Here is a 16,837-nt window from a genome sequence, read left to right as displayed (position 1 = left end):
AGGAAATGTGTAACAAAATGCTGGAATAATAAACATGCACCCTCAAAAGATGTGTGGTTAGCACTATGTGGGGAACTTGCTGACATGGAGAGAATTGCATCAATCTTGCAACAAAGACAGCATAGGTATGGTGTCTGGTTAGAGTTCCTGACATATCTTACTGGTCTTATTCCGTAATTTCTGTTTTTATTGTTTGTTTTCTGTTGTTTTTCTGTTGCTTTATCCGAATTGTATTCTTATTCAGACTCTTGAAATATTTGCTCTATACAGTCTATATTTACCCATAGTGGTGCAGCGATCTAAGGCACTGTATCTCAGTGCTAGAGGGGTCACTACAGACTCTGGTTCGATTCCAAGCTGTATCACAACCAGCCGTGACTGGGAGTCCCATAGGGCAGCGCACGATTGGTCCAGCGTCGTCCGGATTTGGCCGGGGTAGAAGAATTTGTTCTTAATTTTTAACTCACTTGCCTAGTTAAATAAAGGTTAAATGAAAAACATGTGAATGTAATTACGCTCCTTTGTAAAGACAGCAAAGATATGTGTATGTATGGTACATGTTCTTTATGTGCTCTTTTTTATTGTTTTTATTTAAATGCACTAAAGTAAAACTACCAAAAAATTGGAATGTCCTAAAATGTTTTATGTCCTAAAACCTCTGTAATGTCTGGAGCAAATCCAACACAACACATCACTAAGTACCACTCTTCATATTCTCAATCATGATGGTGGCTTCATCATGTTATGGGTATGCTTGTCATCAGCAAGGACTAGGCAGTTTTTTTGGATGGAAAGAAGTGGAATAGAGCTAAGCACAGACAAAATCCTGGAGAAAAACCTGGTTCATACTGCTTTCCAACAGACACTGAGAGACAAATTCAACTTTCAGCAAGACAATAACCTTAAACACAAGGCCAAATATACACTGGAGTTGCTTATCAAATGACGTTGAATGTATCTGAGTGGCCTAGTTACAGTTTGGACTTAAATCAGCTCGAAAATCAAACCAACTTCACAGAGCTTAAAGAATTTAAAAACGAATAATGTGCAAATATTAAAAAGGCACTCATCATATAATTAATAAAAATGTCTTCATGGCATGTTCAATGGAAACAAAGATTAAAAACTCTGATGTGTTTTGGCTGCATGTTCTTCATCAGGGAGTACAAAGATATGATAATGGGTTGGCGCCCCCCTTGGGTTGTGCCGTGGCGGAGATCTTTGTGGGCTATACTCAGCCTTGTCTCAGGATGGTAAGTTGCTGGTTGAAGATATCCCTCTAGTGGTGTGGGGGCTGTGCTTTGGCAAAGTGGGTGGGGTTATATCCTTCCTGTATGGCCCTGTCCGGGGTTGTCCTCAGATGGGGCCACAGTGTTCCTGACCCCTCCTGTCTCAGCCTCCAGTATTTATGCTGCAGTAGTTTATGTGTCGGGGAGCTAGGGTCAGTTTGTTATATCTGGAGTACTTCTCCTGTCCTATTCGGTGTCCTGTGTGAATTTAAGTGTGCTCTCTCTAATTCTCTCTTTCTCTCTTCTCACTTTGAGATATCAGCTGATGTACGAAGGGCCATATAAATACATTTGACTTTGATTTGATAATATAAATATCTTATTTTGAACAGCTTTTTCCAATCAACCCTGATAAGCAATTCTATACACATTAAAGTAAAATACTGTAGATATGTTATCAAAATGCAAAAAGCATAAGAACCCTTAGAAAAGTAGTTCTAACCTTGAATATGACTGGGCCAAGTGCTACAAATAGGAGAGCCATCTATTTTATAGTACACTAAATCAGAGCAGACATGGACCACAACAGTCTAAACATAGCTGAGGGCAATAGAGCAAAATGTCCACTAGATGAGAGCAAATTGACCTTTCAAGACTCTACAGGACAGGTGAGAAATCCATATCTTCATTTAAAACAGGGTCCTTAGTGGTATGTAGTTTGTAAATCCAAAGACTTTCCCTTTGGTTTAGCTGTTTAAGACGGTCCCCTTTTCTAATTGAGGCCAGAACATGATCAATACCCATAGCTTGTAGGGAGGCATGGTCGCCTTGGTGTTAAGCGGTCTTGAAGGGGTCTCTTTGTCCATCCAATGTAGAACACCTTGCACTGTGGACATTCCAATCTGTAGATGACATGAGCAGTGGCGACGCGTCATTCAGGGCAGAGCCCCACCTGTTTTGAGCCCCACATTTTTAGTACAAAAATAAATATATAAATATATTTACATATATATTTATCTTTTTAAAAATCTTTTAATACGTGTCACATATCATTTTTCAAATAATGTAAAAAATATATAACTCATTGAGTTAATAAAGCCTCATACAAACATGGTCTCTTTTTTGTTTTCTTGAGTAAGGCAGCTCCAAAATGCAGGTGTTTCAGCCTAGCTCAGTGCTTTCTGTGGTGGTGGGGCAAGCCAGGAGAAAATAAGAACATTGCACCGTGATTGGCTCAGTTTTCTGTCACTCATGGGGACACTACGTCACAGGCCAAGTCTAAGTCCTTAGTAAGTGTAGACATCGAACATTTAAGCCCTTTGAGTCCTACCATAGAGTTACATTAGAAGAGCCCTTCCAAGAAGGCTCAAGGTCATTGGCCACAGATAAAATGATGTCAAATCATGTTATATATACAGTAACTATGTTGGACTGATCATGTAAACATCATACTTTCAGAATCTTAGCTAGCAGTCAACATCATGAATCAAGCCGTCAATCCACTGGCAAATCCTTTTTAATCCTTTTCATATGAAGAGAAATAATGAAGATAAATTATAGATAAAACGTGCTCATCGACTATTGGACATAAACATATTGGACATAAACATTACACAACAGGTTGGAAATCGCAAATTCAACAATGAGTGGGTTGGAAGGAATCAGTGGCTAAATGCTAGCATTGCCAAGCAACCACTAGTCTGCTAGTCATTGGAGTGGCTGTATGCTTTTTTTTCCAGAGATCCCACCATAAATCCAGAGAATGCCAGACTTTGATGACAAAATTTGCCAACGCCAGGACCACCGCGTCACCTTCCTGTTTAAGTGGGCACAGCACAAGGTGAGTGCAAAAATGTCTTGTAACGTTATGCTGCTGCATAGAGGATGTAATATGCAAGGAAGATATGTATACTGTAGCTAAGAAAGTAATACTATGTGTATGTTGTGTAGTAAGCTGTTAGCCCATGTGCCTCACCCTAATAATTTGGTCTATTTTCACCAACGCGGTATTGTAAACACATCGTTCGTGGCTGGTGTGTGCTTGTTTGCAGACCTTTTTTGGTACAGCTTTGACAGTGCTACTGATAGTAGTGGTGGCACTTGACTTGCACGTGCAAATTCAGCACACACAACATTCTATAATAGCATTGTGTTATTTGATATGTCAAATTAAAAGCTTATTTAACACAAAGACCCAAACGGCGTTCAATGTGCCTCACCCTAATAATTTGGTCTGTTTTAATTTCACCTACTGTTCTAATTTGGTGGTGCACATGTAGCCTATAACCTGTTTTAAAGAAATGTAATAATTTAATATTGTAAAAGCTTTCATTGTAAGCTTAGAAACCCCCTTTATTTATCCTACGGTTCTGACTTGGTGTACAGTGTAAGAACAGCCCAGTTCTGAATTCTGTCACTGTACATTTCAAAAGTGCTGAACAAATAGTTATATTGACTATGTCCGTCGTCGCTCGCTCATTAACGTCTTAATCGAAATTACTGCTTGTCGTTCCCTTATGCCATAGTTTGGAATTCCTTCATTTCTTTATTAAAAACACAACATAAACATCTTTATCCTTAAACATATTACATTGATACGAATTCACAATTAGAGTCAACTAAATAAAAATGACATTTCACAAAATGAACAAATTAACATTTGATTTTATGTTACAGTACTTCTACATAAAACAAAATGAATGACAGAATCAGTGAACATATTTCCTACCTTTTCAATTGAGGTTTTCTTCATTTGGAAATGTGCAATGATTTAGGGATTTGAAACAAAATAAATCATCAATGTTTGATGTACTTTATAATTGGTTACTTTGTAGATTAATTTCATCACTTTACAACATGGCATATGAGTACACCACATCAGTCACTGGCTTTATCAATAAGTGCATTGAGGACGTCGTCCCCACAGTGACTGTACGTACATACCCCAACCAGAAGTCATGGATTACAGGCAACATTTGCACTGAGCTAAAGGGTAGAACTGCCTCTTTCAAGGAGCGGGACTCTAACCCGGAAGCTTATAAGAAATCCCGCTATGCCCTATGACGAACCATCAAACAGGCAAAGCATCAATACAGGAGTAAGATCGAATCGTACAACACCGGCTCTGATGCTCGTTGGATGTGGCAGGGCTTGCAAACTATTACAGACTACAAAGGGAAGCACAGCCGAGAGCTGCCCAGTGACATGAGCCTACCAGAGGAGCTAAATAACATCTATGCTTGCTTCGAGGCAAGTAACAGTGAAACATGCATGAGAGCATCAGCTGTTCCGGACGACTGTGTGATCACTCTCTCCGCAGCCAATGTGAGTAAGACCTTTAAGGCCAGGCACCACAGGCTAATAGGGATTATTTTTTCCTTTACTCTCATCAGACTGAAACTTTACCAGTTGAAAGTATACATAAATACAAGATATTATTGTATTACAAATTGTATTTATTTTAAAATAAAAATATGCAAATTAGGCAAACCGTCCTTAAATGTGCGCTGATTTGCATATTATGAGAATCTGTTTTTCAACACATTGCTTCAAGGCAGAATGTTTTTTATTTTTTTATCGTGATAAGAAACTCAATGGTCAGACTTTTACAGATCAGTTCATCAAAATATTGTCATTTCATGGAATTATTTAAAGAACACTTCACATGTATGACGGATGCATATTTTGCATATATTTACACATAAAATTACACTTAAAATCAAAACGACACAAGATATAAAAAAAGCCTCTGTAAAAGAACCTGTGTGTGGAATAATGGGAATGTACATCCTTTGAAGACTGAGAAAAATTAATTGGCCGATAAAGAAAGGCTAATGCAATTAAAATGTACTTTCCATAAATATGACCATTTCTCATATCACTTTGCTCAATTTGTCACATACAAGGAGGTAACCTGCCTAAATGACTACTGACCCATAGCACTCACATCTGTAGCCATTAAATGCTTCGAAAGGCTGGTCATGGCTCACATCAACACCATTATCCCAGAAACCCTAGACCCACTCTAATTTGCATACCGCACCAACAGATCCACAGATTATGCAATCTCTATTGCACTCCACACTGCCCTTTCCCACCTGGACAAAAGGAACACCTATGTGAGAATGCTATTCATTGACTACAGCTCAGTGTTCAACACCATAGTGCCCTCAAAGCTCATCACTAAGCTAAGAACCTTGGGACTAAACACCTCCCTCTGCAACTGGATCCCAGACTTCCTAACAGGCTGCCCCCAGGTGTTAAGGCTAGGTAAAAACACATCCGCCACAATGATTCTCAACACTGGGGCCCCTCAGAGGTGTGTGCTCAGTCCCCTCCTGTACTCCCTGTTCACTCATGACTGCATGGCCAGGCACGACTCCAACACCATCATTAAGTTTGCTGATGACACAACAGTGCCTGATCACCGACAACGATGAGACAGCCTATAGGGAGGAGGTCAGAGACCTGACTGTATGGTGCAAGGACAACAACCTCTCCCTCAATGTGATCAAGACAAAGGAGATGATTGTGGACTACAGGAAAAGGAAGACAGAGCACACCCCCAATCTCATCGATGGGGCTGTAGTGGAGCAGGTTGAGAGTTTCAAGATCCTTGGTGTCCACATCACCAACAAACTAACATGGTCCAACCACACCAAGACAGTCGTGAAGAAGGCATGACAAAACCTATTGCCCCTCAGGAGACTGAAAAGATTTGGCATGGGTCCTCAGATCCTCAAAAGGTTTTACAGCTGCACCATCGAGAGCATCCTGATGGGTTGCATCACTGCCTGGTATGGCAACTTCTCTGCCTCCAACCACAAGGCGCTACAGAGGGTAGTGCGTACGGCCTAGAACATCACCTGGGCCAAGCTTCCTGCTCGCCAGGACCTCTATACCAGGTGGTGTCAGAGGAAGGCCCTAAAAATTGTCAAAGACTCCAGCCACCCTAGTCATAGACTGTTCTCTCTGCTACAGAACGGCAAGCGGTACCTGAGCGCCAAGTCTAGGTCCAAGAGGCTTCTAAATAGCTTCTACAAGCCATAAGCCATAAGACTCCTGACTCCTGAACAGCTAATCAAATGACTACCTAGACTATTTGCATTGCCCCTCCCCCACATGCTGCTGCTTCTCTCCGTTATTATCTATGCATAGCCACTTTAATAATTCTACCTACATAATGTAGTTACATAATGTACATGTACCTCGACACCGGTGACACATTGACTCTGTACCGGTATCCCCTGTATATAGCCCTGCTATTGTTATTTACTGCTGCTCTTTAATGATTTGTTATTCTTATTTCTTACTTATTTAGGGATTTTCTTAAAACCGCATTGTCGGTTAAGGGCATTGTTGTTGTATTCGGCGAATGTGACAATTAACATTTGGTTTGAACTACTGTACAGGTCCCATCAGCATGGAGCTGAATGAAATAAAACAAAGATAAAACATGAATGTGTGTTCATTTACACTTGACCAAAATAGGTTATTCTCTCTTGTAAATGTTATTTGTACAGTTTTAACCCATTTGTTCTACCTTTAATATTGAATTAATTCCATAAAAACAGGTACAGTGGAAATGCCTTGTAAATCCGGCCTCAAGACAACAGTTTTAGGGGCAGTCTTCAATGTTTTCATAAGCACTATTAGTTTTCCCGTTGTGAGAGCTTTGGTTAGAACTGATTGACCATACATGTGAATTAGCTGCTATAGCCCTTAATTCATGCGTATTCTTCATGTTGAAATCACCTGTGGTTTGGGTGACCCACATGTGACCACTTTGAGACAAGGTGTTAGACCTACCATCATCTTTTTTATCACTGACTTTGCCTCCGCAGATTCCAAAGAAGGTCAGAAACACTGGGATAAACACCACACCATGGACCGCCCCAAACAAAATGACCAAGAACATGATCTTAAAGAAGGTTCTGAAGATGTAGCTCTCAGCAGCAGACAGCACCACCACTCCTAAAATAGTAGACACAGCTCCCTGTATGATGGGATACCCCAAGTGATAGACAGCATCTACAGCCTTCTTATTAGCAGTGACCTCTTTGCTAGAGACAAAAGCATAGGAAATGTGAGCAGAAAAATCCACTGAGAAACCAATGCAGATGACAAGATTGATCATGGATACAGAGTCTAGATTGACATCCCATAATGCCATGAAACCAGCAACACCCACTATGACAGAAGCAATAGCAAAGGTCACCCACAGAGAACATATGGGGTTGGGGATCAACATGAGGGAGATCACCAGCATGGCAAGAGTGGCAACGACAATGTTTTGGATGGTATTACTAACAATGACTGCATACTGGTCAAAGTATATGAAAGCTGGGTGGTAAACAACCAACTTTTCTGAACAACCATTAGCCGTCTCTCGAAGCTTATTCAACATGTTCTTTTCATCAACAGCTGTACTGACGTTGATTGTCTGAATAAACATTCGCGAGGCAATTATGACTTTGTTTGAAATATTCACATCTTGTCTGAAGTCTGATCGTTGTAAAAACGCAGGTAAACTATCCATGAAAATGGTTTTGTTATTTGGATTCATAACTTTCACATATTCATTAAGCCAAGAAAGAGTCATATCTTTAGCAACCAATGATCGACCATCCAACGTTAGACTCTCAAAACGTTCAAGACAAGTATCAAGACGCTTTCGAGCAGTTTGGTCCCAATATTGAAACTTACTGTCAGTCACAACAACCATAACATTTGGACCATACTCTGAAAAGTATTGGTCCTCATTATCGTAATAGCTTCCCACATATGAGCTATCAGCTGCTAGGTTTTTAAGGTCTATGCCTTCTTGTATTTGGAAGCAACCATAGATACTTGAGCCCAAATATCCAGCATAGAGCAGGATCACAAACACCTTGGTCCAATTATTTGTTAGAAATGGCCCATAGTACATCTTAAAGAAGTTGTTAATGGGCATTGGCTCCTCTTTTCCCGTTTCATGATCATAAGCTCCTCCTACACAGCAGAGGTTGTACTTTTCAGAGTTCTCCTCTGGTTCTGGAACCTTCATGCATGTCAGCCAGTGTCTGTTACCCTTTTCACGACTCCCATTCAATGCCATAAATGCACCAAAGAAGGTAATATTGTACAAGTAACAGAACAGGACAGCTGTGCCAGTATACATACAAAAGGACTGTACAGAACCAAAGGGAGTTAACAGACCAATATAGAAGGCCAGGGCATCAGTTAGTGTTGTGATGGTGATAGAGACAGCTGCCTCTTTGTATGTAGCTGCCATACGGTCCTCTACGTTGTCATGAACTTGAGTCTGCTGCCAGCAGGAAATCATGATGAACATGTCGTCAACACCAATTCCTGTGGAGAAAATGGTAAATAGGGAGGTGCTGGAACAGAAAGTGAGGTACCGGAATGCATAAATAGTTATTTATTGTAAAATAAAACATTGCATGCATATCATTGCATTTTCGTAAAGAGCAGTAGAGTAGAGGCGCTTACAGAAATTGCACATGTAGGGAACTTTTTTAGCGTATAAAGTCCGGGAAAAGAATTAGCCTTTAATAAATGGATTTCATCCAGTTCTAAATAATTTAACATGACTGGAGACTTTAGCAGAATATTTGTAATGCCAAACAAAGGATGGAAATGACAGGCTACTTTGATACTGGCAAACTGAGATCAATTAAAAAAAAAACACCCTCATCTTGAATAATATAGTCCTGAAAAAGCTTTCCAGTTTCACTGACTCACTCACACAATGATGTGCAGCTCACTCACCAGCGATGGCCGATGCGCTCATACCGAAAACCTATCCCACTGGGCACACACTGGTTGAATCAACGTCGTTTCAACGCAATTCGTCAACGTATTGTGACATGGAATCAACGTGGAAAAATATGTGGGATTTGAAAAAAGTACTCAACCAGTACTGTTTCATCTCATTTCAACCAGCGTTGTAAACATTGAAATTAGGGTAAAACTTCAAATTCAATACATTGATTTCACCTGACTAACAGGTTGTTACAGCAATTCAGTTGCAACATAATCATCAGAAGAACTATCTACACTACCATTCAAAAGTCACTTAGAAATGTCCTTATTTTGTAAAGAAAAGCACAAAAAAATGGTCCATTAAAATAACATCAAATTGATCAGAAATACAGTGTAGACATTGTTAATTTTGTAAATGACTATTGTAGCTGGAAACGATAGATTTTTAATGGAATATCTACATAGGCATACAGAGGCCCATTATCAGCAACCATCACTCCCGTGTTCCAATGGCACATTGTGTTAGATAATCCAAGTTAATAATTTTAAAAGGCTAACTGATCTTTAGAAAATAATTTTGCAATCATGTTAGCACAGCTGAAAACTGTTGTGTTGATTAAAGAAGCAAAACTGGCCTTCTTTAGACTAGTTGAGTATTTGGAGCATCAGCATTTCGGGGTGGCAGGTAGCCTAGTGGTTAGAGCGTTGGGCCAGTAACTGAAAGGTTGCTGGATGGATTCCCTGAGCTGACAAGGTAAAAATCTGTTGTTCTGCCCCTGAACAATCCAGTAAACCTACTGTTCCCCGGTAAATAAGAATTTGTTCTTTACTGAATTGCCTAGTTAAACAAAATTTATGGGTTCGATTACAGGCTACAAATGGCCAGAAACAAAGACTTTCTTCTGAAACTCGTCAGTCTATTCTTGTTATGAGAAATTAAGGCTATTCCATACAAGAAATTGCCAAGAAACTGAAGATCTTGTACAACGCTGTGTACTACTTCCTTCACAGAACAGCATCAACTGGCTCTAACCAGATTAGAAAGAGGAGTGGGAGGCCCTGGTGTACAACTGAGCAAGATGACTTGTACATTAGAGTCTAGTTTGTGAAACAGATGCCTCACAAGTCCTCAACTGGCAGCTTCTTTAAATAGTACCCGCAAAACACCAGTCTCAACATTAACAGTGAAGAGGCGAGATGCTGGCCTTCTAGGCAGAGTTGCAAAGAAAAAGCCATATCGCAGACTGGCCAATAAAAATAAAAGATTAAGATGGGCATAATAACACAGACAAAAAAAAAGTGTTATGGACAGACAAATCTAAGTTTGAGGTGTTCAAATCACAAAGAAGAACATTCGTGAGACGCAGAAAAAATGAAAAGATGCTAGAGGAGTGCTTGACGCCATCTGTCAAGCATGGTGGAGGCAATGTGATGGTCGTGGGGTGCTTTGGTGGTGGTAAAAGTGGGAGATTTGTACAGGGTAAAAGGGATCTTGAAGAAGGAAGGCTATCACTCTATTTTGCAACGCCCTCCCATATCCTGTGGACAGCGCTTAATTGGAGCCAATTTCCTCCTACAACAAGACAATGACCCAAGCACAGCTCCAAACTATGCTTGAACTATTTAGGGAAGAAGCAGTCAGCTGGTATTCTGTCTACAATGGAGTGGCCAGCACAGTCACCGGATCTCAACCCTATTGAGCTGATGTGGGAGCAGCTTGACCGTATGGTACGTAAGAAGTGCCCATCAAGCCAATCCAACTTGTGGGAGGTGCTTCAGGAAGCACGGGGTGAAATCTCTTCAGATTGCCTCAACAAATTGACAACTAGAATGCCAAAGGTCTGCAGGCTGTAATTGCTGCAAATGGACGATTCTTTTAGGAAAGCAAAGTTTGAAGGACACAATTATTATTTAAATTAAAAATCAGAAATTTACCATGTGAATTTGTTAATAAATGGAATGCATGTGATGTAGTCTACTCTATTCCCCCGAAGAAGGCCAAGCCGGTTGAGGTGCCACTGGGGGAGCAGCTGAGGCAAGCACAGAAGCATGAGCTGACGGAGTTGCTCGGCCGGAACCAGGATGTGTTCTCCAGTGAATCGGGACACACCGATCTGGCACAGCATCATCACCAAACCTGGGAAAAGGGTGAAGTTGAGACCCTACCGCATACCAGAAGCAAGGAGAAAGGCCGTCAGGACCGAGGTAAAAATGATGTTGGAAGCTGAAATCATCAAAGAGTCGAATAGTGAGTGGCGCCGCCCCATAGTGTTGGTGCCGAAACCAGACAGCACCATTCACTTGTGTAATGATTTTAGAAAGTGAAATGAAATCTCAAAGTAGAACGGATAGGGACCTCCCGGTTTATCAGCACGCTCGACCTGACGAAGGGTTATTGACAGGTGCCCTTAACTCCCGAGGCTAGGGACAAAACTGCTTTTGTCACCCCTGACGGGCTGTTACACTACAGGAAGCTGACCTTTGGGTTGCACGGGGCCCCGGCCACCTTCCAGAGGTTGATGGACTGGGTTCTCCGTCCCCATCGCGAGTACGCGGCGGCCTGCCTCGATGATATTGTAATCCATGGGAGCGAGCGGGAGACCCATCTAAACCAGGTGAACACGGTATTGCAGGCCTTACGGGGGGCAGGGCTAACTGCCAACCCAAGGAAATGTCGGCTCAGCCTACGGGAGGCTATAGAACATAAAATATATATATTTTAAAGAAGATTGATTGCGTATGTCTTCACACCCCCAGAGTTAACACTCGGTGGAAGCACGAATGGCAGCCATTACAACTGTGAATCATTTTCCATACAATTCTACCAACCTTGCACGACTCTTAGGGAAACAAATATTCATTGATTTTGTCATAATTGATCAAGCTGGGTTTGGATGGGTTTTCGTAGGCTACATTGACATCTGATTTGCTCAAAGGACACCATCATTATAATAGTAAAGCTTCATTGGATATTTGGAAGTTTAGAAGTAGTTACTATTAGCCCTATAAATAAGATCCCAAATTCAAGATATTAATAACAATACACTTTTACCTTTGAATATTTCATATGTTATTAATAATATACAGTACACTATCCAAACAGAAGATACATCTCTTTTAAATGTTGATATTTGGTTGTGTTCACAATTCAATATCCAGTTTTTCAGAATAATGATTGATATGTTGGATTCACGTCTCCATCTCAACCCAAAATGTGATTTTATTTAGTCCTATTCTTCAACTTAGATTACTGGTTGGGATGGAGATGTGAATATGTATGTTCTTATAATATGTATATAATTCAATGTGAAATCAACCAGCCATCCTTCATATACAAGACAATATCCAAAGATAAAAATCTTGTCAGCTCAGGGATTCAAACCTTTTGGTTCATGGCCCAACGCTCTAACCGCTGGTTACCTGCCGCACTTAAATGTACCAGGAGGAGTCAATGTTCAGGCAGAAATCATTGGATTGTGGCTTCACGTTTAATTTCAATATACCTCATTACTTAGGTTGATAGCATGACATTGAAACAATGATGTTTATTCAAATAAAATGTAAAATCTATAAATTCTATATAATTTCAACCATTGAATATAGAATGAAAAAGATTTTTGTGGAATTTTCAATGTTTACAACACTGGTTGAAATGAGATGAAAACAGTACTGGTTGATTACTTTTTTCAAATCCAATGTATTTTCCATGTTGATTCCACGTCACAATATGTAGACAAATTCTGTTAAAACAATGTTGATTCAACCAGTGTGTGCCCAATGGGGATCCTCATCTTGTTTAACTTTGTACCTAGGCTACTGTTTGCTCAATAGGCCTATTTGGAAGGTGCTAAAATATTTTAGTAGCCTACAGACAGATTAATGTCTTCTCTTTTCAGCAGGAGCAGGATTTTCTTTCCAACCTGTGTTTTCCTGCAATTGTATTTGAAATATTGCGAAAGGCCTGTTTAGGCTGTATGCTGTTCACTGACAGATTTGCTGTGCGTTCCTGAATGTAGGCTATGCCTTGTGATTGGCCTACACACAATTCACAGCTAAGCTATTTTTAAAAATAAGCTATTGCTCCTCTATGGCTAAATTATAGGCCGATTAGTAGTATTCTGTAGTTTTACTCTATAGTATTACTAATATTACCACTATTGTTACTATTATTAGTATTACTATTAATACTACCGGTATTGTAGTATTAGTAGTATTATAATTTATTACATTTCTTCCTGAACAGACATTAGTAATTCTATAACTTTGTCAAATGTATTTCAATTTATCAGGGGTGCATTTCCAGCACACTTCCTGTGGCTATGATTCTATAAGGAAATGAATGATGGAGTGCTACACTGAGTGCTAGACTGAGAGATACATGTTGCAGACTCATGTCTATCAGAGCAGAGAGAGGGAGAGCGATCATAGAAAGTTAATCTCATTCTAGTTCTGTGAGAGACACAGGCACGCTTCTCTCTCTCAACACAGCAAGGAGTATGCGTTGGTCTCAATTTAACATAGGCTAGTTACAATGTTGCGCAAACCATAAGCCCGGGCCGATGTTATGATAGATGATTTGTGCCACAGATGGTTTGTTTACGTTTCTACCATTGTGGCTATATGGAGTAGGCTTACAGCTCTGTCTAGTGGCCGCGTCATTGACAACTGTAGCATTCTAGCGAAACCTAACCCTTTTCCTAACCTTAACCTCATTCTCCTAACCTGCTACGTTAATTCACCCAACTTGCTGTGTTAGTTCTCCTAACCTACCATGTTAATTCACCTAACCTGCCATGTTAATTATCCTTACCTGCTACATTAGTTTTCCTAACCTGTTACGTAAACAAACCATCTGTGGTGACAAATCCTTAGTATCACCACACCGGCTCAAATTAAGAACTGGGTTTATTGTATAACAATGAGAGTTTGTAAGCTTACCCAGAATCAGGAATGGGGCTGTTGCCACAGTCATAGCGAAGGGCATCCCACAGTACAGCAACAACCCAAAACTGGACAGCACTGCCATACCCGCTGAGAGGACACCAAAGGTTGCCACCCACACCTTGTTTCTCACACAGTCCAACCTAGGGAAGAAAAACACAACATTCGTCCCTGTAGGTAAATGCTGATAAGTAGGCCTAGTGCTCTCTGATATGCCTTAAAATCAGTAATGCAGTCACATTGTGGATTAGCCTGATTTGGGACCCAAATCTAGCTTCAGATAGACCCAATGAACACTGTTATTATGATTTTCAATTGAGGTGTCCTATGTTGACTGATCATTTTGAATGGTATTGAAATGTAAAAGTTACAAAACATACCTCAAACAAGATATGATAGAAAAATTGATGGCCAGGGCATATGTCAATGAGAAGAGAGGAATGATTGAGTCAGAGCTCTTCTCAAACTCTTCATCCCTTGATATGGATGTAAAGTAAGATATTGTCATCTGCAAAGACAAATACACAAATATCAGATATCCAGTTAACATATCAGTAAAACAACTCAAGATATTCAAATAATCTAATCACCATGGAGCTTAATGTGGAGTGTGATCAATTCTGCAGGTCACTTGGTGAAAAGACACCCATCATACACAAGTTGACCATTTTTAAAATGTGTTTCATCTCTAAGACAGAGTACTCACGCCTTCTTCTTTTTTCATCTTGGAAGCAGCCTCTATAAACTTCTTTAGCCACATGGTATTTATAGTTTGGTTGTCTTCTTTTAAGAAGTAAAATAGTCTAATTGCCTCTGCGCTTTCAATTTGAGTTAATCCACTTTTCAGTTTCACACCACCAATTTCAGATGCAATGAAAATTGTGCCATTATATGGGTAGTTAATCGTTGCTGTGTTGACATCACTAGGAGTTTTTACAATATCAAAGATTGAATTTGACACACACCCACCACCTTTCTCAACACATAGATCTTTAAAAGCAAATGCACCAATTCTCATGTTTGTTACATTTCTGTCCATTTCAAATATGTTTTTTAAAGCAGTAAATGTGAGGATATTTTGTCCAGGCGTCACAATTATGAGAGATGCAAAGGTCCCTTCAGTATAGAGTCGCAAACGAGAGAAGTTACTATCACTCTGTGGAAAGTACTGTTTGACTACTTGTCGTTCATGTTTGGCAGGTCCATCCATAGGAGTAAACATCTCTTCAATGCCATTTGCTTCTCTGTCCGCAAGGAAGTAAAATCCTCCGCCAAGACCCGCAGAAATGAACATGGGAAGAATCAAAAACCACCAGGGGTGTCTACCAACAAAACCCCCAAGTATTTCAAATCCCCTAGCTATAGGCTTTTCAACGCAGTCCGTTTTGCACCTAGCCATTTTATATTCTTTTTAATTTTTCAAGTCGTACTATGAGAAAAAAAACTTGGCTTGAAATATATCTGCATCTCTGTTGACGTCACAGCCATAAAATATACTTCATCTGAACATAGCAATATGATAACTTTCCTCTGAAGAGCTCTAATCAGCAATAGATCTGGCAGCACTGGATGTGATCTTTTAACAACCACGATGACTGCGTCAGGGCAATACATATGGGTACATATTAACAAATAAGGTGGTTACCTATCCAGTTTACTTATTGTAGCTATGGAAGGTACTTCTCTGGGTTTCCTTATAATAGTCCATCCACGAGTCAAGCGATTAGAGCTTTGGGCTGGTAACCGAAAGGTTACTCAAATCCCCGAGCTGACAAGGTCAAATTCAGTCGTTCCCACTGCTCCCCGGACGCCGAAGCCGTGGATGTTGATTAAGATAGCCCCACGCACCTCTCAGATACAGAGGGGTTGGGTTAAATGTGGAAGACGCATTTCAGTTGAAGGCATTCAGTTGTACAACTGACGAGGTATCCCCCCCAAATTATTCTGAAGATGAAGGAAGTAAACTGATTGCCAGGCAATGATTGATTGTTAGATTGATGAACACTGACGCACAGGTTCATTTGAAAAGTTTATGAAGAGTGGGTTTCTCTAGAATAGGTGAACAGATAAATAGATGACATCATAAGTTTAGTATGCAAATTCTGCACTGTTACTAACCATAATAATAATTCCCATTATTGATGTGGTCATAATGACAACCGAGAGCATCTGCTGTTTGAATAAATATATAAAAGTCAATATATAATTTAAGATAATTTTATTCGTTTTTTAAAAACACAATTACAACAAATATACATATAAGCACACTGTAGTAACAATCAACACAGCATTTACATTACAAACTATTTCTAAAATGATTCAAAAAACATAAAAACAAAAAAATGACTCATAAAAATACATATTTTGACACCATAAAAGCAAAGTATGACATAATCACAAGATTAGAAGTAAGCGAAAAAGTCAGTTCATTAAAACAATTTAACTACTATTCTACCAACTCTTTCAACCATGACTAGTGTGTTCTGTGTGAATCTTGGTCAATTAAAATTGCATATGCCAAAGAAGGTCAGAAACACAGGGATGAAAACAATGCCATGAAGTACCCCAAACAAAATGACCAAGAACATGATCTTAAAGAAGGTTCTGAAGATGTAGCTCTCAGCAGCAGACAGCACCACCACTCCTAAAATAGTAGACACAGCTCCCTGTATGATGGGATACCCCAAGTGATAGACAGCATCTACAGCCTTCTTATTAGCAGTGACCTCTTTGCTAGAGACAAAAGCATAGGAAATGTGAGCAGAAAAATCCACTGAGAAACCAATGCAGATGACAAGATTGATCATGGATACAGAGTCTAGATTGACATCCCATAATGCCATGAAACCAGCAACACCCACTATGACAGAAGCAATAGCAAAGGTCACCCACAGAGAACATAT

The 16,837-nt window shown here is 39.9% G+C and overlaps 1 protein-coding gene across 3 annotated transcripts in view; it reads right to left on the bottom strand.

Annotated features, from left to right (window-relative positions):
• Window positions 1-2,729: 2,729 nt before the first annotated feature.
• The window catches only part of LOC118371955 (patched domain-containing protein 3-like), a 22,503-nt gene continuing 8,395 nt past the window's right edge, over window positions 2,730-16,837 (bottom strand). Inside the window, exons 1-4 of one of the 3 annotated variants that reach the window (XM_035757635.2) lie at window positions 14,641-15,789; window positions 14,315-14,442; window positions 13,932-14,077; window positions 2,730-8,579 (exon numbers count right to left, since the gene is read on the bottom strand). In XM_035757635.2, coding sequence (XP_035613528.2) covers window positions 6,847-8,579; window positions 13,932-14,077; window positions 14,315-14,442; window positions 14,641-15,333 — 2,700 coding nt within the window. In that variant the 5' untranslated portion in view covers window positions 15,334-15,789 and the 3' untranslated portion in view covers window positions 2,730-6,846. Of the gene's footprint in view, window positions 8,580-8,607; window positions 11,131-13,931; window positions 14,078-14,314; window positions 14,443-14,640; window positions 15,854-16,837 lie in introns of those variants that run through there. The other 2 variants (XM_035757625.2, XM_052504816.1) reach the window with 2 other exon arrangements.

Source organism: Oncorhynchus keta, chromosome 4 (genome assembly GCF_023373465.1).
Source record: "Oncorhynchus keta strain PuntledgeMale-10-30-2019 chromosome 4, Oket_V2, whole genome shotgun sequence".
Classification (NCBI taxonomy): Eukaryota; Metazoa; Chordata; class Actinopteri; order Salmoniformes; family Salmonidae; genus Oncorhynchus; species Oncorhynchus keta.
Note: the sequence above shows the minus strand (reverse complement) of the source record. Positions and strands in the feature narration are given on the sequence as shown.